General features: G+C 39.8%; 1 protein-coding gene across 1 annotated transcript in view; it reads left to right on the top strand.

Moving 5' to 3' along the window:
* The window catches only part of LOC122563310 (AT-rich interactive domain-containing protein 2-like), a 265,104-nt gene that overhangs the window by 196,054 nt on the left and 44,812 nt on the right, over positions 1-24,238 (top strand). The window contains exons 11-13 of the mRNA XM_043717025.2: positions 2,359-2,523; positions 14,670-14,739; positions 20,577-20,711. Of these exons, the coding sequence (XP_043572960.2) occupies positions 2,359-2,523; positions 14,670-14,739; positions 20,577-20,711 (370 nt within the window). The remainder of the gene's footprint in view (positions 1-2,358; positions 2,524-14,669; positions 14,740-20,576; positions 20,712-24,238) is intronic.

Below are 24,238 nucleotides of genomic sequence, written 5' to 3'. Positions count from 1 at the left end.
GCTACTTTTTATTTTTACATACCTGTAGAAGCTGTTGTTTGTTTTTATCTTTCTTGCCAATGTATTTTCATGTTGAAAAGAGTCAAGATTAGAGTGGTGCTGGAAAAGCACAGCAGGTCAGGCAGCATCCGAGGAGCAGGAGTATCGACGTACTTTAATGACCAATTTTCTCTCTCTCTATTTGCTTTTTAATTATCTGCTGCTGTTATTGAAAAGAATTCCAATCCTCTGGTCTACCACTGGTTTTTGCTGCTTTTGAGACTTACTTTGGCCTTTCTTAACCATTGGTGGTTTAACCTTTTCATAGAGTCCTTTTTGACAGAAATAAATTCTTGCTGAGCATTATGGAATAGTTTCCTTAATGTCTACACTACTCATCACTGAGTTTCCCCTTAGTATATTTTTCCAGCCCACATTAGACAACTCTTTCTTCACACCTTTGTAACTGAGGATACTAGTTTGAGACCTGAGTTGCTCTTTATTCAAATTGATGTAGCAGATGTACTATGTGGCGATTGTCCCCCCTCCCCCCCGCCAAAGAATATTCTTAATTATCTGATCTTTTATTTATACTGCCTCATTACACATTACTAGACCTAAAATAGCCTAATCCCAAGTAAGTGCTGCAACATACTGTTCTTACAAGCAACCTCTGATGCACACTCGATATTTACATTTGAGGTGAGAGGGGAAAGATTTAAAAAGGACCTGTGGGATAACCTTTTCAAGCAGAGGGTGGTACATGTATGGAACGAGCTGCCAGAGGAAGTGGTGGAGACTGGTACAATTAGAGCATTTAAAAGTCATCTGGATGGGTATGTGAATATGGGCCAAATGCTGGCAAATGGGTCAGGTTGGGATGTCTGGTCAGTGCGGATGAGTTGGACCGAGCGACCTGTTTACTGTGTTGTATGATACTGACTGTGTCATCATTGCCCATCTCTAATTTATCCAGTCAAAATATGCAGATTACAATCATGTACAATCATACAATTATTGTATTCTCCTTTTAAGTAAATTTATACTTTGTCCTAATGTGAGACAGCTCTCACTTGTGACTTCCTTCCCTTGCCACTCCTTATTTACACCTGAACTGATTCTGCTTTATGATCTGTTACACATCTTACCACTTATCACCACAATGATACTGCCTTCATTAACAAACCTACCCCCCCACCTGTTCCTTTTTTGCTTATTTTTCTGGAATGTCGGATACCCTTGAATATTGAGTTCACAGTCTAGATGATTGTGTAACCACCTCTGCATTGTAAGTCATATTAACTCATTTGTTTTGTAACAAATGCTGTATGCGTTCAGGTAAAGAGCCTTAATCTTTGACTTTTACCATTTATAGCACACATTCTGTTCCCTTCTGCTATATTTTCTACCTATTCCTGGCACTGTTTGATTATCACCCTTCTCTATCCTGCACCTCTCGATTCTCTCATTTCTTTTAGATTTTTTTTAAACTTCCCTTCAATTGACCCCTCCCCACCCACTAAGCTGAGTAGTGCACTGCTCCTGACTTTACATCCACAGATCTATCATCATTTCAGAGATTGTAGATTATTATTTAATGACCCCCATAAGGCCTAGTTTCCAATAGGGAATGTTCCTTTATCAAATCTGAACGATTAGATTTTTAGATTTGTATTATGACACCTAATTTCTGCAAAATTAAGAATTTCAATTGAGGAATGCATGGTGAACAAGAAGCATTGGATGAGTATAATGCAGCTTTAAAACCAGCAAATACAGAACAATATAAATATTGGAAGATTTTTTAAAAAAAAAACAAATGAAGGCAAAAGGAAAATGTCCTTAAATACCGACAAATGTCAATCATTTCTGTGAATGCCTTGCAGCGCTGATCTAGTTGTCCTGTGTAACTAGCCAGCAAAACTATTGATTAAAAATCCAGTCATGAGAATCATAATTTCTGAATAATTTTTTAACTCAAACTTTCTGAAAGTACAATTTGCATTTTTAAAACTATTTAAAGGATTTTAATTGGATTGTAGTACGATTCAAAAAGATTTTTATTTTGTAGAGTAAACTGAAAGGGGCACTACACCGGGTTTGTAGTGAATTGTCTAAATTATCTTGTGTAAATTGCCAGCTGCTGTAACATGGACAAAAGTCATGGGAATGATATAAATCTAAAACCACCTACATAGTTTATGGGGTTATCAGAAGAATACTGTTCAAATTCTCCCACACACTCTCTGCTGTATTTACTAGCCTCTGTTATACATTTCTACTAAAAACATTTATTGATTGCAAAGCTAGTAATATCAGATGATTTCTAAAACTTAGGTGACACGTTTGATTTCATATAAGGTCTGTTATCATTTTCAGATCAGCTTGTTTGCCTAGTTTCTGTGGACATGCAGAACTTTCCTCCTGATGCACTAGCTGCAGTCAAGTTAGTAGAACAGCAGAGCATTCTTCAGCAGCCAACACCTGAGACCACTCGATCAGTCACAACCGAAAATGTTTCAAATCAGAGCACCCCTGTAACAGGTATGATATTTGATTCAATCCACTTATATATTTAGCCAAAATAGCATTGAATTGATTTGGGGCCGATTTGTAAGCAGTCTCTGATATCTTCCATTATGATTTAGTCCTCCAGCCTGATTCATTTGTTAACCTTTTGTGACCCCTTTGCTTTGTCTGAATCCAGTCAAAAATAATTGCAATTATCTCTGTCCTGTTTAGATATTGAATGAAGTGATATGGATTATGCATTTATCTCAATCATTGCCATGGCAGCGGAGGCTGTGGCCTAATGCTGTTATCATGAACAATTAATCCAGACACATGATAATTTTCATGCTATTGTGTTTGTGGTTCTTGAGAGCCATGAGCAGAACATGAAGTAGACGAAGGATTACCTTGAATAGGGAATACTTTATTGTGCACACTCTCAGCTCCACAGTTGATTTTAGACTGCCCCTGTAGCTCCCACCTCCAGGTTACCTGACCAGATCTATTGAAATGGCAACACACAAAACTACACAGCTAACTGCCCTCTCCCTTTATTTTTCCATATGTGTACACGCATGCACACATACGCACGTATCACATACATCCGACAATATGTACAAAAAAGAAACATAGGAAAAGGAAATGCACCCTCCATAGTTTACATTGAGGAATTGCTATCCCCCTGTGATACTGATCATGTCAAAGACCATCTCATTTCAGCAACCTGTTCTTGCGTAGTCTATCTGGATTCTGGAAGCTCCTCTTGTTCTGCACTTGTGTCCCTCTATGGCTGTCACTGCTCGGTGATGCTGCTGGTGTTTCCTCCTTGTGTATGCCCAACTCTGGCCTGAGGCACTTGACTTGGTTAACACCATTGGTCCTATCTGGACCGGCAAGGTATTCTGAGGCACCTCCCCCTTTGGTGAGATCGAGCACCCAGCAATTCTGCATCTCTCCTCAAGGCCAGTTTCATCCCTAGTCTACACTGTATATAACAATAGTCCTGTTTGAACCACCGCTGGGATCTCTTTTTTTCCCCTGATGTGTAATTCCTGCCAAACAGGGTCTTTCCTTTTTGAAATACCCTTTATCGCAAGGTTCCCACCTTTCTTAGCTTTTTGAATTCTCTCTATCTCATCTCTTGTCGCTTCTGGCTGTAAACATGGTTCTCAGCTGGCAGTTGAATATTAGGGATGCTAGCGAGCGCTGGGTCATTGCATGTGGCATTCCTGAGGAACATTGTTGAGTTGCCATCCTAGTGAATCCTTTGAGGCCATTCCCAAGGTGAAGTAATGACAAGCTTTCCTTACTAATGCGCAGGATCTGCACGATTCTGCTTTCTTCTCAGTCTGGGCATCCAAGTTCAACTGCCAATTTGCACCCCACCGGGTTGCCATTGGTGCACTTGTTCCAACACCTTTTCTCTTAACAGGGTAGGAATAAGAACTCTCATTCCCCACATTAAAAACCCATCTTGTACAACAATTCTTACCTCCTGGCCAGGTAAGGGTGTAATTCTGAGCAGTTTCTATGACAAGTCCTTCATTTCAGGACTAAGTGCACCACTAGGCTCAAGACCAGGATATTCCAGGTAGCGTTCCACACTTGACTGACTAACACTGGCACCTGGTCTTACTGGAAAAAAATTATATAAATTTCAGTTGAGAATGCCCTCATTTCCTGGTAATGGTTTACAAAGCATCTGTATTGCTGTGCTTCTCCGACTGTTGGTATTGAATTCATAGGAGTAGACAGAGCCAGTGCCTGTCTCTGCAGGCATGCTGCCACTATTGACAATTTTCCTGTGTAAGGGCCAAAAATGGAGATTAGCAGCCTGTGGTCTGTCAGTAGCATTAAGTGTCTGCTGTAATTGAAATTGTTGATTTTCTGGAAAGATCATCATCTTACCAAACACAGTGGCTCAGTGGTTAGCATTGCTGCCTCACAGGGCCAAGGACCCAGGTTCAATTTCAGCCTCAGGCGACTGTCTATGTGGAGATTATACATCCTCCCCATATCTGCGTGAGTTTCCTCAGGGTGCTCCAGTTTCCTCCTACAGTCTAAAGATGTGCAGATTAGGTGAATTGGCCATGCTAGCTTGCCCATTGTGTTCAGGGATGAGTGGGTTAGGTATATTAGTCAGGGGAAATGTACAGTAATAAGGTAGATGAATGGGTCTGGGTGGGTTAGATTAGATTAGATTACTTACAGTGTGGAAACAGGCCCTTCGGCCCAACAAGTCCACACCGACCCGCCGAAGCGTATACCACCCAGACCCATACTCCTACATTTACCCCTTCACCTAACACTGCGGACAATTTAGCATGGTCAATTCACCTAACCCGCACATTTTTGGATTGTGGGAGGAAACCGGAGCACCCGGAGGAAACCCACGCAGACACTGGGAGAATGTGCAAACTCCACACAGAGTCGCCTGAGGCGGGAATTGAACCCGGATCTCTGGCGCTGTGAGGCAGCAGTGCTAACCACTGTGCCACCGTGTCGCCCACTATTCTTTGGAGGGTTGGTGTGGACTGTTTGCACACTGTAGGGATTCTGTGATTCTATGATGAAGACAAAGCCAATCCTTTTTTTCTACTTGGACATACTTCTTCATTAATGTGCATTTTGGTAAGACAAAGGCAACATTTACAGTTCATAGTTGGGCCTGGACAATGTCATCGAACAAAGAAACCTAGGGGTTCACGTATATAGTTCCTTGAATGTGGCATCACAGGTAGACAGGGCAGTGAAGAATTTGGCACATTTGGTCACAGCATTAAGTATAGGAGTTGAGAATTTGCCCATTGGTTCGGGGTAAATATCGGATAGTAGGGTAGGGGAATGGGTCTGGGTGGGTTACTCTTCGGAGGGTCATTGTGGACTTCCCACACTAGGGATTCTACTGTTGTTCAAGACATTGGTGAGACCACCTTTGGAGTACTATATACAGTTCTGGTTGCCCTTCTGTAGGAAGATTGGTGGTGGGTGGGGGGGGGGAGAGAATGTGGAGTTCAAAACTAGAAGACTTAGGTTTAAGGTGGCGAGGGAATGATTTGAAAGGAACCCAAGGGGGATTTGTTTCACAAAGAGGATCATTTGCATATGGAATGAACTGCCAGAGGAAGTGATACATGCAGGTGCAGTTACAATATTTAAAACATTTGGACAAGTATAAGAATAGGCAAGGTTTAGAGGGATATGAGCTAAATGAAGGCAAATGGGGGCTAGTTTAGTTTGGGAAACCTGGTTGGCAGGGGCCAGTTGGACTGAAGGGTCTGTTTCCATGCTGTATGACTCTGTGACCTTGATGCAATTGTAATGGGCCTTGCCCCTCCATTCGGCAAAATGTGTGACAGGACAATGCCAACCCCATTAGGTGAGACATCACATGCCAGCTGCAGCTCACTTTGAATCGAAATGAGCCAACACTTGCGGTCTTTTTAGGATTTGTTTCATCTTCCCCCCCCCCCCCCCCCCCCCCCCCCCCACATTCCTGGTTAATTTCCATGATCACCTTTTTCCCAACCAATGCACAGTTGCCAGATCAGACATGAATTTGGTCTAGTAATTTACAAGTCCCAAGAACAATTTCAGTTGAGACACATTCTCTGCTCTAGAGGCCTTTATGACAACTTCCATCTTGGGCATCTTGTGTAGTCCCTCCTCATCAATTACATAGCTTAGGTATTCTATGGAGCTTTTCTTTTTAAAAAAAAACTTACATTTCTCTTTTTTTAATTCTAAGTTGTGTGCATACAACCTTTTTAGGGTTTTTTCTAGGTTTCTCAAATGGTTCTCTTCCGAGGATCCAGTGACCAGAATGTCATGCAGATATGATGCCAAAAGGCAGTCGCTTGTAGTGGAACAGACCCTGTGTGTCACTATCGTCAATGGTGACTGGAGCTCCTTCATGATTCCCCAATCGCAAATAGGCCTGCAACAGATCCATTTTTGAGAATCGATTTCCTTAGCCAGTCCACTGAACAGATTCTCAATACGTGGAAGTGGATATTGAGTCTCTGTGTCATTTGTGTTTGTCTAGGATAATTGGAGTAACCTATTCAGTGGTGGCTACTGGTTCAACAGTGCCAGGTTTTTCAGCAGTTCCAGCTCCACCTCCACTTTAGGCATGACAGCATACAGTACTGGATGCACCTTCAGATTACTTGGATGAGCCTCCTACTTCAATTTAGGTTAATTTCTAATCCTTTTATTTTCCCCAGGGTTCCCTTAAAGACATCCTCCTACCTGTCTGGAATATCTTGCAAACTCATTTCTGAATCTGCCAGTCTATTAACCATACCCAATTTAGCTTTAATTACTGTAATCAAGAGCATTCTAATAATGCAGAGTAGTTGCCTTTCACTATGTGCAGAGGCAATTGGGCACATTGTTCCCTTAGCTATATTTTTACTAGTACATAGCCCTTCAATGGCAACAGTTGTTCCACGTATGTCTGTAGTATAATCTTGGCAGGCAGTGACGGTGCCTTTACTTTTCCCTATATATTGATTTGGGAATCAGACACCACTACACCATATCCATTTCCACCTTTACTGTTTTATCCTCTAATTTGGGAAGAACCCAGAAACTATTAGCTTCACCCCATGCCAACAGGATGTTTAACTGAAATTCTGCTAACTCTGGGCCTTCGACTTCTCCCACAGACCCAGCTGACTCCCAGTCTATTCCCTGACTAGCAGCACTTACGATCTTATCCTCTGAATTATCTCCTTTAGACACCCCTTCTCTTGCTTGTGTTGTACCAAGCAATTTCAGGCAATATGGCCCACTCGCTTACCCTTCCAGCACTGGGCTTCGCGAGTCCAGCACATCGACTCTTTGGGGCACTCATGTCACATCAGTGGTATTCAAAGGATGGTACTGCACCCTACTGAGTTTCCACTGCTCTATGCTCCTAGGTATTGTCACTCAACTCTGCTGCTTCCCTGGTATTCAATCCCATCAAGGTAGCAATTTCAAAAGCTACTTTGAAATCCAGGTCTCACCTTGTTAGTCACTTCCGTCCGAAGCCACAAGCCAAACAGTCCCGCAACGCACCTTGGAGGAACCATCCATGTTTGCAGTGTTCTGCTAATTTCTTCAAGGCAGCCACAAATTAGCATTGGATTTTTCTTCTTGCTATATCTGTCTATAAAAAGGGAAGCATTCCATGATCATCAGTGGCTTTGGTGCAAAATAAATTCCCAACACAGCATAGTTCTCGGCATGTTTTCTCTATGGGTTTTTGTGGTTGCACTGCACTCCTTTGCTCCCAGTGATACTCAAGAAAACTGGTACCATTATGCCTTCAGCCACCTTATTTACATTTAAATTCACATCAAAATATTCAGTGTACAGAATCCAACATTCCATCTCTTCATCAAATGGTCCTATTGCTCCAAATTGGCCTGTCATTTTAGTTTCCTGCCATTTGTCTAATTGCTGTTCACAGCTGGTCTCCTGCATGAATGCTGTCTGCGCCAGTTACTCTGTCGCCCACTTTGTTAGCATACCGTTGTTCTCTGCCATCGCCCACAGTCTGAGTCCCATTGTGACTGCTGTCCGCAACAACTTTGGCAAGCTGTCGGGCGAGCACTCCCTTCTTCAGCCAATGGCTGTGGCCCAAGTCTCTTCATACCTGCTGCTCTTGACCTGCTTTCGGTGCGTACTGTTCTTCCTTGACATTGACTGCAGCCTGAGTCCCCTTGCGACAGCTTCCCTTGATGTTACCTCTACAATTCTGTGCCATTTTGGGAGTCTGGGTGACATCCTTCCTCCTGACAAAATAAACTGCATTAGTGCACAGTTTGCAGCTCATATCCCACTCTCATCACCAGTTGTTGTAATTTTGGAACCACAAATAGAACATGAAGTAGACAGAGGGTAAATCTGAATAGGGAATGTTTTATTGTGCATCCTCCCGGCCCCTCAGTCTGTTCTTAGACAGCCTCCCCTAGCTCCCAAATCTGGGTTACCTGACCCACTGTCTTAACACACATGCATAACAATACAGGTCACCTGGGTTTGAATCTCACCATGGCAGATGGCACCATGGAATTTGCATTCAATTAAACATCTAGAAATAAGAGTCTATGATTGCTATGATACTCTTGTTGGAGCAAATTACTGCAGATGCTGGAATCTGTAATGAAATCAAAAAATGCTGGAAATCACAGCAGGTCAGGCAGCATCAGTGGAGAGAGAGGAAGCTAACTTTTTGAGTCTAGATGTGAAATTGATGTGAAGTATGGAGGGGCAACATTTTTTTGCAATAGTGGTGGTGTGGAGTGCTAAGGGAGAAAGGATGTTGATAGCGCAGATTAAGTGATTGGAACGTGAGAGTGGTAAAACAATTTGTGCATAACTGCCAAACTGGAAAGAACAAACAGCCACTCTGGAGATGGTGGAGAGGACATGGTGACAGAATGTAACAAGTAAAGCTAAAAGAAATGGAAGAAATGGAGTGGATTCACAATCTGAAGATATTGCACTCTAATGTTAAAGTCCAGAAGGTTGTCAAATGCCTAATCTGAAGATAAGTTGCTCCTCCAGTTTGTGCAGTGATTCGCTGAAACTATTGTCAATTGTCGGAAAAGCCCATCCTCTAAAATCCCTGAGGGAAGGGGACTGCTATCCTTACTGGGTGTACCATACATATAAACCAGGCCCACAGCAATGTGGTTCACTCTTAACAGGACAATTAGGGATAAGCAGTAAATGCTGGCCAAGCCAGCAACACCCACTGTGAATGAATTAAAGTAAAAACAAACGGACAGCTGTGATTCACCCTAACCCTCCCTGAATTAGGGACAGCAAAATATCTTGAGCTCCTACTTCAATCACGATCAAATAATAATTTGAAAGTACTGGATATTTATCATTACTCAGTTATAGTTTCTAAAGCATCTGTCTTGTTTCCTTATTCATTGAGTGAAATTGACTCCTAGGACTCATCTTACTAGTTGGTTATTGGATTTTCTTCAGCTACTAAATCCCATCTGCCTTGAACTTGCATTAAATTTCATTGGAACAGTGCAGGAGGCAGTTGGCAGAAATTTGAAATAATGTGACAAGAAGCTGAGGGTCACATTTGCATCCTGAACATGGCATTCTATATAATGCTATTCTTTGTGTTGATCTCCCCAATGTCGAGGAAATTTCATTGTGACATTTTGCTCTATGGGGAAAAGACTTCTGCCAAGAAATGGTTGCAGAGGTAATGGTGATGGAAAAGCTGAGAGGCATACCCAACCCAACCATGATATTCATTGACTTAGGAGTACAAAGGGATGAAATTAGGGCTTTTTTAAAAAGGGATTGATTACTCGGACTTAGAAAAAAGGCGAGCTTAGGAAAAGTGATGGGGGGTCAAAGGAAATAAGATGGAAACTTCCTTTTGTTTGAGAATTATATTAGCTTTCAAGAAGATGTCCAATTTTATGTGCAAGGCAGTCAGGTATGGATTTTTTTGTCAATAAGCATTGTGTAATATTTTTAGAATTGTTCTTTACTGCTGGAAGAACAATTGTAATAAAGTATTTACTTAAATGCTTGCATCTGAAGTTCTTTATACAAATGCATGATGAAAATTACAAAACTTCTCAAAGATTTTATGCTTGAGTCAAGAATAATCATTTGAAACCTGAGGTATTGACTGCAGGCTTCGATAGTACAGAATATATTGGACTGAATGTAGTGAATCTTTCCCAAAACATTTTCATGACAGTAAAATGTTCAGACTATTTGGGCTTTTGTGCTAGATATTTGGTCATCATTGGCCACATTTGTAAGTAGATCTCGCGTGCATAATGTGGATTGTACCTTTACCTGGTGAAGTCTCTAATGACAAGTGAAGTCTGGAATTTTAACTCAATTTGTACTCTGTATATTGAAAGAGCCCACACCACCACTCTAATTTCCCTGTTCATACAAGGCACATTAAATAAAATATTGAGTACTAGTAATGCTATGACAGTGAGTTTAAATATTACATGTTACATAATGTTAGTTGCTCAACAAAAGATGTTCAACTTATGTTCCTAGTTAATGCCAAGAAAATCCATTTCAGTCTGCATGTAGTCTCATCACCAAATCTTGAAAGTAATAGCCCAATTCTGAGGTTCCAAAAAATTATGAATAGCCAAGTTCATGTAATAGTAAATAATTTATGGAAAAATATTTTTCTAAAAAAAGTTCAGTCTTTAAATTCTCAGTTAATTCAACCCTATCTCACTTACAGAATATTCATTTACAAAGGCTACCCGTGTAGCAGATCTGCCTGTAATTTCCAATAGCCACTCCCACTAAACTGTACACTGTGCGAATATCAGACTGACTAGAGTGTCAGCTGGTGGTGCTCATATTACCATACTCTGATCAATGGAAATGTCCCCTTCTGAGACTTCTGAGCAGATGGACTTTTAGCCTAGCAGTCACTTGCTACAAAACAACACCCTAGTTTCTGTTACCTGCACTTCCTGCCACTGACTACCCTCTCCTGGTATACAACAGTTTCCACCTTTGTTCCCAGCTGATCAAAGTTCGTTAATTAATAAAAAGGTTCTTAGAGTTTTACAGTTTAGTGGAATCTGACCCAGGCCTATCTCTAGGAATACCAGACTTGTCTATTTCGGCATGGTATTGGTTCAGTGCCAGTAATCAATGAAATATACCTTAGTCAGTCATGTTCAGATGCGTAAAGCAGCTGATGGATACATTCTTCTTTTGTGCAGAGGAGGTCATATCATTTTCAGTGGATGCAGTCAGGTAATTTGAAAGAACTTTGGTCTTCTGCTGAGAGTTGAGCTTTCCAGGAATGTAAGAAGTTGTAGAAGGAGCAATCAAATCAGAAGTAAAAAAACCAATAGGGTAATTATGTTGGAGGAGGTTCCAGTTTCCCAACATGAACTGGGGTAGTCATAGTGTGAAAAGTTTAGAGGAAGCAGAATTCTTAACATGCATCCAGGAGAATAATTTAAACCAGTATGGAGAAGGCCTGACAAGAGAGGGGAAGTCCTGGACTTAAATGTAAGGAATGAGGTTTTAGGCAAGTGACTGAAGCATTTTTGGGGGGAGCATTTTACAGATTGTGGTCACAGCTCCTTTAAATTCAAGATTGTAGGCAAAAGGACAGTATAGACCTGAAGTCTTAAGTTCTAAAATAGGGGTAGGTAGATTTTAATAAAATCAGACATGATTTGGTCTGGGTGGACTGTGGGCAGAGATGTGCAGGTACATCTATGTCACACCAATAGATGCATTCAAGAAAGAAATGTTCTAGTACAGAGAAAGGGTGGGAACAACAAAACCAGTGTACCTTGGATGTCGAAGGATTTACAGGATGGATAAAGAGAAATTAGGAGATGTATGGCAGACACTGAGGGCTCAAAGCAGCAAAAGCTGAAGCGGAGTATAGAAGGTATAAGAGGGAACTTAAAAAGATTAGGAGAGCAAAAAGAGACATGGAAGGATAATGACAGGTAAATTAAAAGAAACACCTAAGTTATTTTGCAGGTACAGTAAGAGTAAGAAGATAACTAGGGAAGGAGATTTCGAGGGGATGTTTTACAGGGTTTTTTTTCACCCAGAGGATGATAGGAATCTGAAACTCACTGCCTAAAAGGCTGGGTAAAGATAGAAACACTCATAATATTTAAGAAGTATTTAGATCGGCATTGCGATGCCAAGACGATAGACCAAGTGCTGGAAAATGGGATTAGAATAGTAAGGTGCTTGATTTTGTTCATATGTGGACTTGATGGGCCAAGGGGCTGCTTTTATCTGTGCTGTAGACCTCTAACACTCGGTCACTACATTGCACTCCAGTTGTCATCAAAGAAGAGATGACGTTGTTTGGCATACTTTGCTGTAATGTAAAGTGGTGCAACAGATGTGGGACCTGACAACTTTCCAGCAATAGAACTGAAGAATTGTGTTCCAAAAGTATCTCCACTCCTAACCAAGCTGTTCTAGTGAAATTACAACATTGGCATTTATCCAGTCCAAAAAAATTTGCCTGAGTTATCTTCTGTCCACCAAAAGCAGGGCACATTAACCCAGCCAATTATACCCATCAGCCTGCTCTCCTCCATTATCAATGTGGTGGAAGGTACTGAAGACCATTCTGTTAAACGGCACTTCATCAAAAATAATCTTCTCACTGATGCCTAGTGAGCAGTTGGGGGGGGTGTCAGGTCATAGGGACTCCTAAATTGGGATTATATGTTAGGCATTTCAAATTTAGCTGTTGTTTGGATGCTGTTTTATGAATGTATTGAACAAATTACAAATGAACAAACAGAATGTAGCAATGAGCTTGTAGTTTGTTAAAGTTGGGCAACAGATTTCCGTTAGGAGCAGCAGTAAACCAGAGAGATAGTTATTGTTGCAGTAATTGTATTTAATAAATGATTGAACAGTAATTGAATAAATGAATAATTGATTTTCTGCTGGGACCTGAGTAAATTTTGCAGTCTTAAAGGAGCAAGTCAGTTCAACCACATATTTACTATACTTTATTCAACCCAGTCACTTCCTCTTTGAGGAATTAGGTAAGGTAGTTCCTTGCTGATTTAACTTTACATATTACAGGTAGACAACCCTTTATCTGAAAATCCGAAAAGCTTCAAAGTCCAAAGGTTTTTTTGTGAAGTGTTTTTTTCTCATTGACAAGATTGTTTGGTGTGCAAACAGTTAACCCAACTCCACACCCACTTGATGTGTGTCACTCACATGTGACATGGGGGGATGTGGCCCAGCACTGGCAGGCCTCAATTTTGTCTCAAGGCAGTTTTACTGAGTCTTACTCCTCCGATAAGATTTTTAAAAAATTTCACCATCAAACTGTCCTTATTCTGAAATTTGAAAAATTCTGAAGTCCAAAAACCAGCCAGCATTTTGTGTACCTGCACTACCACATTGTTGTCAAATAGCTCAAGTTCACATTTACTATAAGTATTTTCATTGAAGTTGTCCTGTGAAAGGAATAATTGTGGCACTACCCTTTCTTGCAGTCTGACTTTAGCCAGGATTTTCTGATTGCCAGGCGATCTTTATTTCAGAGTATATGGGAGTTGCCAATGGAGAGTCGGTGAAATCTGTCAGACTTGGAAGAAATTTCCTTGGAAACTGAAGATTCCAATGGACATTTCCTCACCACCTGGAACCTTCAGTCTCCATTCAAATCAGGAAAATTCAGAGGGTGCCAATGCAATAAAGTAAATAGTTACTGAGAAAAAGTTAGTTTATTAAATGCATGGATTGTCAGGAGTTCAACTGTTCAACAGGCCCCATATTTTCTTGCCACACATTCCCAACCACACCTCTCCTCGGCCTTCTATACCCTCCAGACCTCGATCTAACTTATTCCTCCTCCTCCACCACCACCACCACCTCCACCACCACCACCTCCACCCCCACCTCCACCCCCACCCCCCCCCGGGTCCCCTGACCCCGGCACCCGTCCTACCTGGCATCCCATGCGCCTGCACCGTACCCCTTACTCATTTACATCCAACCCTTTGTCATGTTACCATCTGATACTACCACCTTGCTATCTGACATCCTACATCCCAGCATAATAACATCACAGTTAACCTTATGTCCTTATGGTTTGAAAGCTGCTTTCAAAATGTCTGTCAGGACCTGTAAATTTCAAAACATGACAGCTGACTACAGTGAAAAGGGTTTGCCATCTCCAACAGTTTTATGCTTTGAAAGAACCATCAGAATGGACATATGGCTTCGCATTTCCAAAGGAGACCTGGGTGGCATCTCCTCAGAAATACAGCTCCCCCTTCTTTTGTTTCAAAAACAGGACCAGAGTAGCAATCTGTGTGAGATTGTCTGTCCTCCGAACATGCAGCCCTTTTGATTTAGTATGTTTAGGGAAATGAACAATACTGTACTCAAGTTAATGTAATGTGTTTGTTAATTAATATTTTTCCGATTTAGTTGCAGCATTGGCATAATATGCATGAATATGTCTTAATTTTAAACTAGTACAGAAGCATGCAGTTCTAAAGCATGAAGAATTAGGAAGAACATATTCAGATTAATGAATATTAATCAGTCCAACCTCATCCAGCTAATCACTGGTACTTTTCAATTCTGGTTCAATTGAAGTAAGTTTGCCAGACAGCATTATATATTCTTTTCTCATTTGATTTCTGTAGCATCAAGGCCTCTTGGAGTTCCCTCTGCCAGCCTGTTGGAAGCAGATAGTGAGACATTTACATGCCAGTGGTAAGTGACCTTTGTGAGCCAACTCAGACTTTTCTTTTTTGAAAAATCACTGTATTTTTTTCCTGTGAGAAATGTAATCTTGTCAGTGTAATTTTCACATTTTTCATGTGAAATTCTGATTGATTGAAAACATTTGTGATTTCTGTTAAAGAATGAAATAAAGTAATTGAAAGAGATAAGATAAAATGATATGTAATTAGAAATGATTTTTGAAACAATGGTTAGCTCAAATTCTTGGTTTGGTATTCTTGTATTTGGAGTCCAATTCTTGATCCATGAATCATTAGAATTCCGACAGTGGAGAAAGAGGCCAAGACTTAAGTTATGGGTTCATTAGTGCAGAATGATTAAGTGATATAGTTTTGATTTCAACTCTACTTGTGTCAGAAAGTTGTGGATTCAAATTATAGGATCATAGAGCTCTACAGCATGAGAACAGACCTTTTGGTCCAACTCCTCCATGTCGACTAGATAACCTAAATTAATTTAATCCCATTTGCCAGTATTTGGCCCACATCCCTCTTAAACTCTTCTTATTGATGTTACAACATGAATTGCAACATTTAAAAGGCATCTGGATGGGATTGAGTAGACAGGGTTTATAGGGATCTGGGCCAGATGCTGGCAAATGGGTCCAGATTCGTTTAGAATATCTAGTCGGCATGGCCAAGTTGGACCATAAGGTCTGTTTCCATGCTGTGCAACTCTGTCTCTGAGTTTCCACATCAATGCCATCATTGTGACTGCCTATTTATGTTCCAATCGGGAACATCTTTATTTCCTGGTAGTGGTTGACAAAGCATCTGCTTGCTGTACTTCTCCGACTATTGGTATCTGATTTCATGTGAGTAGGCTGAGCGAGCCAGTGCCCACCTCTGCAGGCCATTTTCTGGATTCCCACTTATGGGCCAGAAATTGAGGTTAGCAGACTGTGGTCTGTCAACAGCACAAAGTGCCTGCTATAAAGGAAATGGGTGAACTACTTAACACAGAACATAAAAGGCAATCCTTTGTTCACTTGGGAATACTTCTCTTCCATCTTTGTTAATGTGCATTTTGGTAAGACAAATCAAGGCAGAATTTACGCAATTGATGGTAGGGCCTTGGGGAATGTGGTTGAACAGAGATCTAGGAGTTCAGGTACAAAGTTCCTTGGAAGTAACATCGCAAGTAGACAAGGTGCTGAAGAAGGCATTTGGCATACTTGTCTTCATTAGCCAGAGCATGGAGTATAGGAATTGGGACATCACATTGCGACTTTGTAGGGCATTGGTGAAGCCACTTTTGCATGCAGTTCTGGTTGCCCAGCTATAGGAAGGATGTTATTAAATTGGAAAGAATGCAGAGAAGATTTACAAGGACGTTACTGCAATTGGTCAGTTTAAATTATAAGAGGAAGCTGAAAAGAATGGGACATTTTCCCCTGGACCGTAGGAGGTTTGAGGAATGGTCTTATAGAGGTTTATTAAATCGCGAGGAGCATAGATAAGGTGAAGAGTGACGGTCTCCTCCTTAGGGTAGGTGAGTCCAAAACTAGAGGGCATAGGTTTAAGAAGCGAGGGGAAAGATTTAAAAGGACTTGAGTGGCAACTCTTTCATGGCATATACATGGAATGAACTGCCAGAGGAAGTGGTAGATGTGGGTACAGTCATTTGGACAGGTACATGAGTAGGAAAAGTTCAGAGGAATATGGGCCAAATGCAGAAAGTGAAACTAGTTTAGGTTGGGAAACCTCGTCAGCATGGGCGAGTTGGACTGAAGGGTCCTTTTCTATGTAGTATGACTTCATTACCTCTTTAACTTAAGCAGACGGTGTCACTGCTGCTGAAATTCATGTGTTTGTTGCATCTGTACTTGACTGTTGTAACAGACTCTTGGCCAGCTTCCCAAGTTCTTCTCTTTGTGAAATTGAGGTGATCCAAACTTCCTGCGATAGTTTCACCTATTGCTTGTTTGCTGATGGACCTTAATTGGTTACTGGTTAAATAATGCATTTTTTTAAAAAAAAATCTTTATTTTCATGGCCTTCTCCATCTTTGTAATCTCCCTAAGTCATAGAACTTTCTGGAACATCTGTCTTCAAATTCTCATATTTTGGGAATTCCCAATTTTAATTGTTCTCCCTTTGGTGGTCATGTTTACAACTCTCAAGGCACTTAGCTTTGGAAGCCTTTCCCAAAGCCCCTTTACCACTTTTCCTTCCTTTCTTCCTTTAAGGTGCCCTTCAAAACAGACCTGCTTGATCTTCATCTCCTCATGACCTTGTTTAATAATTTTCTGTGATATAGCTTGGAATATTTTATTACATTGAAGGTACTTTATAAATTCAAAATGTTAATCTGATCCATTGGCTGTGGGAGCACTATCTATAAGCATGGTGTGTTTACTGTTTATCATGAATTTAAAAAAAAAAATCACTCATGGGGCATGGCTATTGATGGCCGGACCAATATTTATTGCTTTTGCCTAGTTGTTCTGGAGAAGGTAGGTGGTGGTGAGCTGCACACTTGAACAACTGCTGTAGTTAGATCTGCAATGCCGTTAGGGATGGAATTCCAGGAAGTTGTTGCAATGACACTGTAAGCATGGCAATGTATTTCCAAGTCAGTCTGGTAAGTGGCTTGGAGGAGAGCTTGCAGGTGGTGGTGTTCCTATGTATCTGATGACTTTATGCTTCTAGATGGTATTTGTCAAGGGTTTGAAAGGTGATATCTAAGGATCTTTGGTGAAGTTCAGCATTACGTTGCATTGCATAAATGGTAAGCACTTCTAACAGGCATCAGTGGAGGAGAGAACAAATGGTACCACATCCACAAATAATCAGGTGGCTGCTTTGTCCTGGATAACGTTCCTTGAGTGTAGTTGGAGTTGCACTCATACAGTCAAGTGGGGAGTATTCCACCGCACTCCTAACTTCTGGATAGGATTTAGGGAGTCAGAAGATCAGTTATTTGCTGCAATTATCCGAGTCTCTGACATGCTTTTGCAGCCACTGTGTTTATGTGGCAAGTCCAGTTCAGTTACTGGTCAGTGGTAACTCTGAGAATGTTGATAGTGGAGGAGTCAGTGAGGATAACACCATTGAATGTCAAGAGGATTGTCTCTTCATGGAGATGGTAATTCTTTGTCTCTAGTGCAAATGTTACTTCCAACTTTTTGGCCTAAAATGGATGCCTTGCTGCGTTTGGATGCAGACTGCTTCTGTATCTGAGTCATTGTGCAGTCATCAGCAAATGTCCTGACTTATGAGGGAGGGTAGGTGATTGATGAAGCAGCTGTAGTTGGTTGAATCTAGGACACTAGTCTAAGGAACTCCAGACGTGTCCTGGAGCTGAGAGGCTGACCTTCAGCAGTCACAGCCATCTGCCTGTATGCTAGGAATGATTCCAACCAGCAGAGAGAATGCTGATTTATCAGCAGAAGCAGGACATTAGATACTAATCAGGCTATTTTACTGGCCATGTTTGGCTTAATGTCACAATACTTGACCAGTCCAGAGTTTGTGTCGTAAACTTCAAAAATCATTGTGCTGTCACCTTTTGTGGGTCTATCTTTCTGATGGGACAGAACACAGTATGGAATAATGTTGAATTGTAAAATTGGCTGACAGATATGATGCTGAGAATATAATATCAGATTCCTGCCAGAAGTGGCATAAATTTCCCGAAGGTAACTGAGGATATCATTTCCAATTAGTGTGGCTTTATTGTGCCCATTACCTGGGCCAATGTTGGGTGGTCCACTCTGTTTTATTATTGTTCCACATAGTAGTTTGATAGAACTAAGTGAATACTTCATCTATATCAGAGGGTATTTGAGATTCAGTTACATAAGTGTATGTCCAGAGTCACATTGGCCAGACCAGATAAGGTTTGCTGATTTCTTTCCTGAAGGACAATAAAGAACTAGATGCATTTTTATGACATGCTAATTTTATAGTTGCTGTTTCTGCTTATAGCTTTCCATTCCAGATTCTCTGCATTGATATTCATATATAATGCTTCTGCCAATTTTATCATTCTCTCCATCCTTAAATGTACAACCCACCTCGTCACAGCTTTCCTGACATTGATATTATCTGCAAACTTCATAATGTTACTCCTAATGTATGGATGTAGCTTGTGCAAAACAATTTAGAGTATCAGAATAAAAACAAAAGCTTGTTTGATCAAAGTCAAACAGTCCACTGTAGACCCCCTCCCCCCGACTTAGTTTACCACAATCGTGGAAGGATATAGGGTAGAGAGTTATGATAAATATAAATGAAGAAAAATAGGAGAAAACTAAGTAGAAAATAAATGTCCTGGTTGAGCTGAATAATTTGTTTTGTGCCATATATCCTAAGTAATTATCCAACAGATGTCAAACCAGTGCTGAGAACAGTGGTATAGCCCTTGTGAAGCTTTCAAATGTTGAACAGTGGTCATTTACCCAAAATCATTTTTTACATCCATGTATTTTTAACACAGCACATGTTGAAACTTGAAACATTATATTGAATGCTTTGTGAAAATCTAAACTTGCTGCATCCACCAAATTCCTTTTATTCAAATAACTTAGATGAACAATTACAAACACAGTTTGCGTTGGGCAAATTACAGTTAAGTTAATGTTGATTTGTAGATTCCTAGATTTTAACTGTAACTGACTAAACAAGTCTTTCTACTGACCTGATCCTGTCTATTTTATTGAGTACGTATCAGTCCCTTAGTTATTTAAGGAGAATTGAAAAATTGTGGCCAACTTGAACTGTTTAACTGCTTAGGGAAAATGCTATCTTCAAGTTGTGTTCATTTTCTCTGCATTACCTGTCTCCTAATTCTTCATTATTCTCCTCTGGTATTCCCTTGCAGTTATAAAAAAAAATCATTTTAATGTCTGCATCACTTCTTTGTCCTCCACGTAGCTTCAGTTTCCTTGCTGAGCAACCCCCCTCCTCTTTCAATATTATTAGATTTTAGGCATTTCTAAAGGAAGTCCTTGCTACTTTACCAGCCCTTTTTTTTTGTAATTTCCTTTAGCCTTACAAATTGATTTTTTTTTTAATTTAAAACTCATCTTAAACACTGTTACCCAATCACTGCATAAAAAGCTTAGGGATCAAAACTAATCGAAAATGCACAGAGTTAGGAAAGATTGACCAGAATTTAACTTGTTAAAACCTTGTCATTTTGGTTTTATGTTACAAGTTAACACTGGCAAGATTATTATTTTTAACAAAATATAGCCATTATGATGATTAAAAACTGGAAGAACTGCAGATACTGTAAATCAGAAACAAAAACAGAAATTGCTGGAATGGCTGATCAAGTCTGGCAGCATCTGTGAAGAAAACTAAGAGTAAACGTTTCAGGTCTGATGATCCCTTATCAGAACTCCTCAGAGGGAGGGTCACTGGATCCGAAACATTAACTCTGATTTCTCTACACAGCTGCTGCCAGACCTGCTGAGCTTTTCCAGCAGTTTCTGTTTTAGTGGTCATTGTTGTGGTTTTTTTTATTACTGTCTTTGCAGTACCATCCACTGTCTCAGGTACAACTTCAATTTTGGTCCTATAATTTATTTTTGCCATTTGCTGTAAAAATGTCAGAAGCCACCTTGTCATTGATTTTCTTTACTAAATCTACCACCCCAGATGTGAATGAGACACTTGGGTAAAGGTGGCAAATGGCTATTTGATTAACCACATCTGACTGTAAATTTCGTGTAGTGGAGGGGATTATGAAATCATGCTCGATATAAATTCTCTTAAGCTGTCTGTGATGAACGTCTTCCATAATGCTTAGATAAGTTGGAGTACTTTGTTGTGAGAAAATACATTTTTCTCCTGTTTTAGGTTGAATGCCAACTTTGAAGAAAGTGCAGATAGTTCAATCTACCGAGTAGACCTATACTCTGAGTACCTGTCCCTGTGCAGCAAACTTGGGAGCAGTGGTATTCTAACATCTACAGGGTTCACCAAATGTCTCCGGTGAGTTGTATGTTAACTCGCAATGCTCAAATTAATCACTGCTATATCATTTTTTATTGTTTCGTGTCATTTAAAATATCAAAACAATTGATGTTAGCTGTTAATTTTGTTAGTGAATTATGTAAAGCTGATGGGTTTAAACTGGAAGAATGATGCTTCCATCCACTTTCATTGCTGCCTTCTGTACCCAGAATGATATCTGTGGTGCTGTTTTGAACCAATTTTTAAAATCAAAATGCCAGTACAATATGCCTTCTACAATCAATTGTGGATCATCATCGAAATTTTTAATCTTTCTCATTCTTCTATTTATTTTTATTTTAACCTTTGTCAAAATGAAAAGCTTTGTAAGAAATCCTGATCTGATTGATCAGTTAGGTACTCAGAGTAATTTATTAGTAAAGTTTAACTTGCATCAAATGGTCACTTATAAAGGATGTTATTGGTTGAAAAGTCTAGATTTTCTTTTACTCTTCAATCTATTAGGAGATGTTATTTCACATCTCTGGAGCATGTGGGAATTGAACCTGGGTCAGAGGTAGGGACTCTACCAAAGTGCCACAAGAAGCCTTGATTGAAGATTCTACCCTTACAATTTGCAGTTTGATTTGATTTGAATTAGTTAAATACAGAAGTTATAACTGGCCTCTGTGGCTTGAGCAAATGACCTAAAGTTCTCTTCTGTTTAAGACAATAAATTAATGCTGAAAAGGGTTTGTGTGTGGATGGCAGGTGATGATTGACCCCAGCTTTGACAGTATAAAAGTTAAGTCTGCCTACCAACACTCACTCACCATGCTTTTTGTCACAATAATGTTATGAATGTTTAGTGCTTTTATTGTTTGCCAGTATAAAATTCATGCTGGTAAAGAAATTATAATTGGAATGTATTGCAGTGAACCTTTCCAAACAGTAATTAAAATTAATGAAAAATATTCATATCCATGATGCCTACTGTAATTGTTAAATCTCTGGCTTGAGAAAAATACTTTTGGAGCATTTACATTTTGATTTTTTTGAGCCAGAGTTTTCAATTCCTGTATTGGTGATTATTTCAATGCATGCATCTCAGTTTAAATTTATCTTTGAAGTGTGATGAGCTATATGTAATGTATAAATTCATTACTGGAGGATGCAGATTCAATCAGCTTTTCACAGTTATATTCCCCAACTTGAATACAGTAGGGGCTGAACGCAAATTCCCTGCAATGAATAGGAGGTAAAATTGATCAGCATGTTTACATTTTGAGAAAGAAGCAGTACTGGGTTTTGTTCGGGATATGAAGTAGGGAAAGTGGATTATTTTAGGGAAGATTTTCAGGGGCAGCAATCATAAAATCAGATTTGTTTAATATTGAAGGTGACTAGGTACATTCAAGCATGCAACTACTTCACTGAAAGAAGGCTAACTTTTAAGTTGAAAACAATTCTGGTACAGCAGGATTGTAATTGAAAATTAGAAGGCTGCTAATTGAGCAACAGTAACATGAATATTCAAAGGATATAATTTTGAGTATATGTTCCCACAAGGAAAGTTGCCCAAAATTTCAGTAGTCCTGATAGCTAAACAACTTAAGGTACAAAAAAGATTTATGATTTTGTATGGTTTATAATGTAGGATAATAGAAAGCTGAGTATAGAAAATATAGAGATCAAAATAAAGAATAATTGGAGCCAGAAAAAAGCGTCTAATATAAAAGGAGAACTTAGGATTTTTGTAAACAAATAATTAGATATAGAGTTGTCAAATAAAACATAAGCTGGCCGAATCCTCTTCATGACTGAAGATAAATGCAACATTGCAGTGAAAGAGGAGACAGTAGTATAATATACAAAGGTAAAAATAAACAGAGCGGCAATCCTCAAGCAGAAATGTTTTGTGTCCAGATGGGAACTATTCAAGGTAATTAAGGGAAGTAAAGGATGAATATTCCAGGTGCTGTCTTTGCACAATCTTCCAGTCCAACCTTAGATATGGAATTGATACTAAAGGACTGGAGGAAGGTAAATGTTATGCCCCTGATTTAAAAAGAAAAAGAATAAACTCAGCAATGATCACTGCTGTCAGCTATTGGATAAAAGGAGACTAAATTTAGAGATAGTAACTTCTACAAATGAGTTGTCATTTGGAAAGGTACAGCCAATAAATAAAATTCAGCAAAGGTTTCATGTAATTTCATTTTAAGGGAAAAGTAATTGAGAGCCTTGAAGATTGGGATAAATTCAGAATTCAAGCAGACTAAAAAGATGATAAAGGGATGAAGAAAATTACAAGGACAAACTAGCAAAGAATGTAAAATTTGATAATAGCTTATTTAAATATATAAAAGGGAAGAGAGGTCAAAGCCTCTGTAAATCTGGGGGGGATAATCATCGGGAACAAGGAAATGGCAGCAGAGTTGAATAGATATTTTGCATCAATCATTATGGTGGAAGATGCTTCAAACATACTTGCCTTTATTAGCTGAGAAATAGAATTTAAGGAGAGGGAGGATATGCTATTATTCTATAAAAAATCTCACTCGGCCACAGCTAGACTATTGAATGCACTTCAGGAATCCATATTTTAGGAGTATTGTGATTGCAGTGGTGAGGATGCAGAGGAGATTTACCAAGATGTTGCTTGGGATTGGAAGTTTTAGTTATGAAGAGAGATTGGATAGACTGGGGTTGGTTTCCTTGGAGCAGAGGAGACTGAGATGTCTATGTGGTTGAGATGTATAAAATTGAGGGGCATAGACAGGGTAGAAAGGAAGTAACTTTCCCTTTGGTAGATTGGCAAATGGAAAATTTGGGATTGTTCATTTTGGATGGGAGAACAAAAGAACAGCATTATTTAAATGGAGAAACTTCAGAAGGCAACACAAAAGGATTTGGGGGTACTTAATACAGGAAACATAGCTAGCACGCAGGTAGTCAGGAAGGCCAATGGAATGTTAGCCCTTATTTCACGGGGGGTTGAGTATAAGAATGGGGAAGTCTTACTGCAAATGTACAAAGTACTGATGAGAACACATCTGGACTATGAACAATTTTCATTCCCTGACTTGAACATATTATTTCATTGCAAGCAGTTCAGACAAGGTTCAATGCAATGATCCCTGGTACAGAGAGATTGTCTTCGGAGCAAAGACCAAACAGATTGAGACTCTACTCGCTAGAGTTTAGGAAAATGAGAAGCACTAATTGAAGACAGAGGAGGATGAATTTCTTCTCTGGTTGTGAGCCTTTGGAACTTGGAAAGTGGCTGAAAGGACCAAAAGGCCTACTCGTGGTTCTATTTTTTTAATAGGTTTATTGTGGACTGTTGTTGAAGGTATCTCAGCTAGTTTTGTGTATACAAAATTTCAAAAGGCAACTTTCATCTTCATACCAAATGATAAACTTGTTATCAGATTTAAATCCCTTGAGAATAAAGGGATAGTGACCAATGATCCTTTTAAGCTGCATAGGCTCGCAGCCACCCTGAGAGTCTGCACCTGCTGATTTGCGTGCTGACGCATTCACTTCCAGTTTCTCAGTTGCTG

This window comes from Chiloscyllium plagiosum, unplaced genomic scaffold, assembly GCF_037043375.1.
Source record: "Chiloscyllium plagiosum isolate Xiang-an unplaced genomic scaffold, Cpla_swu_hap1 HiC_scaffold_26, whole genome shotgun sequence".
NCBI classification, from domain to species: domain Eukaryota; kingdom Metazoa; phylum Chordata; class Chondrichthyes; order Orectolobiformes; family Hemiscylliidae; genus Chiloscyllium; species Chiloscyllium plagiosum.
The sequence above is the reverse complement of the archived record's forward strand: the minus strand, read 5'-3'. Positions and strand labels throughout refer to the sequence as shown.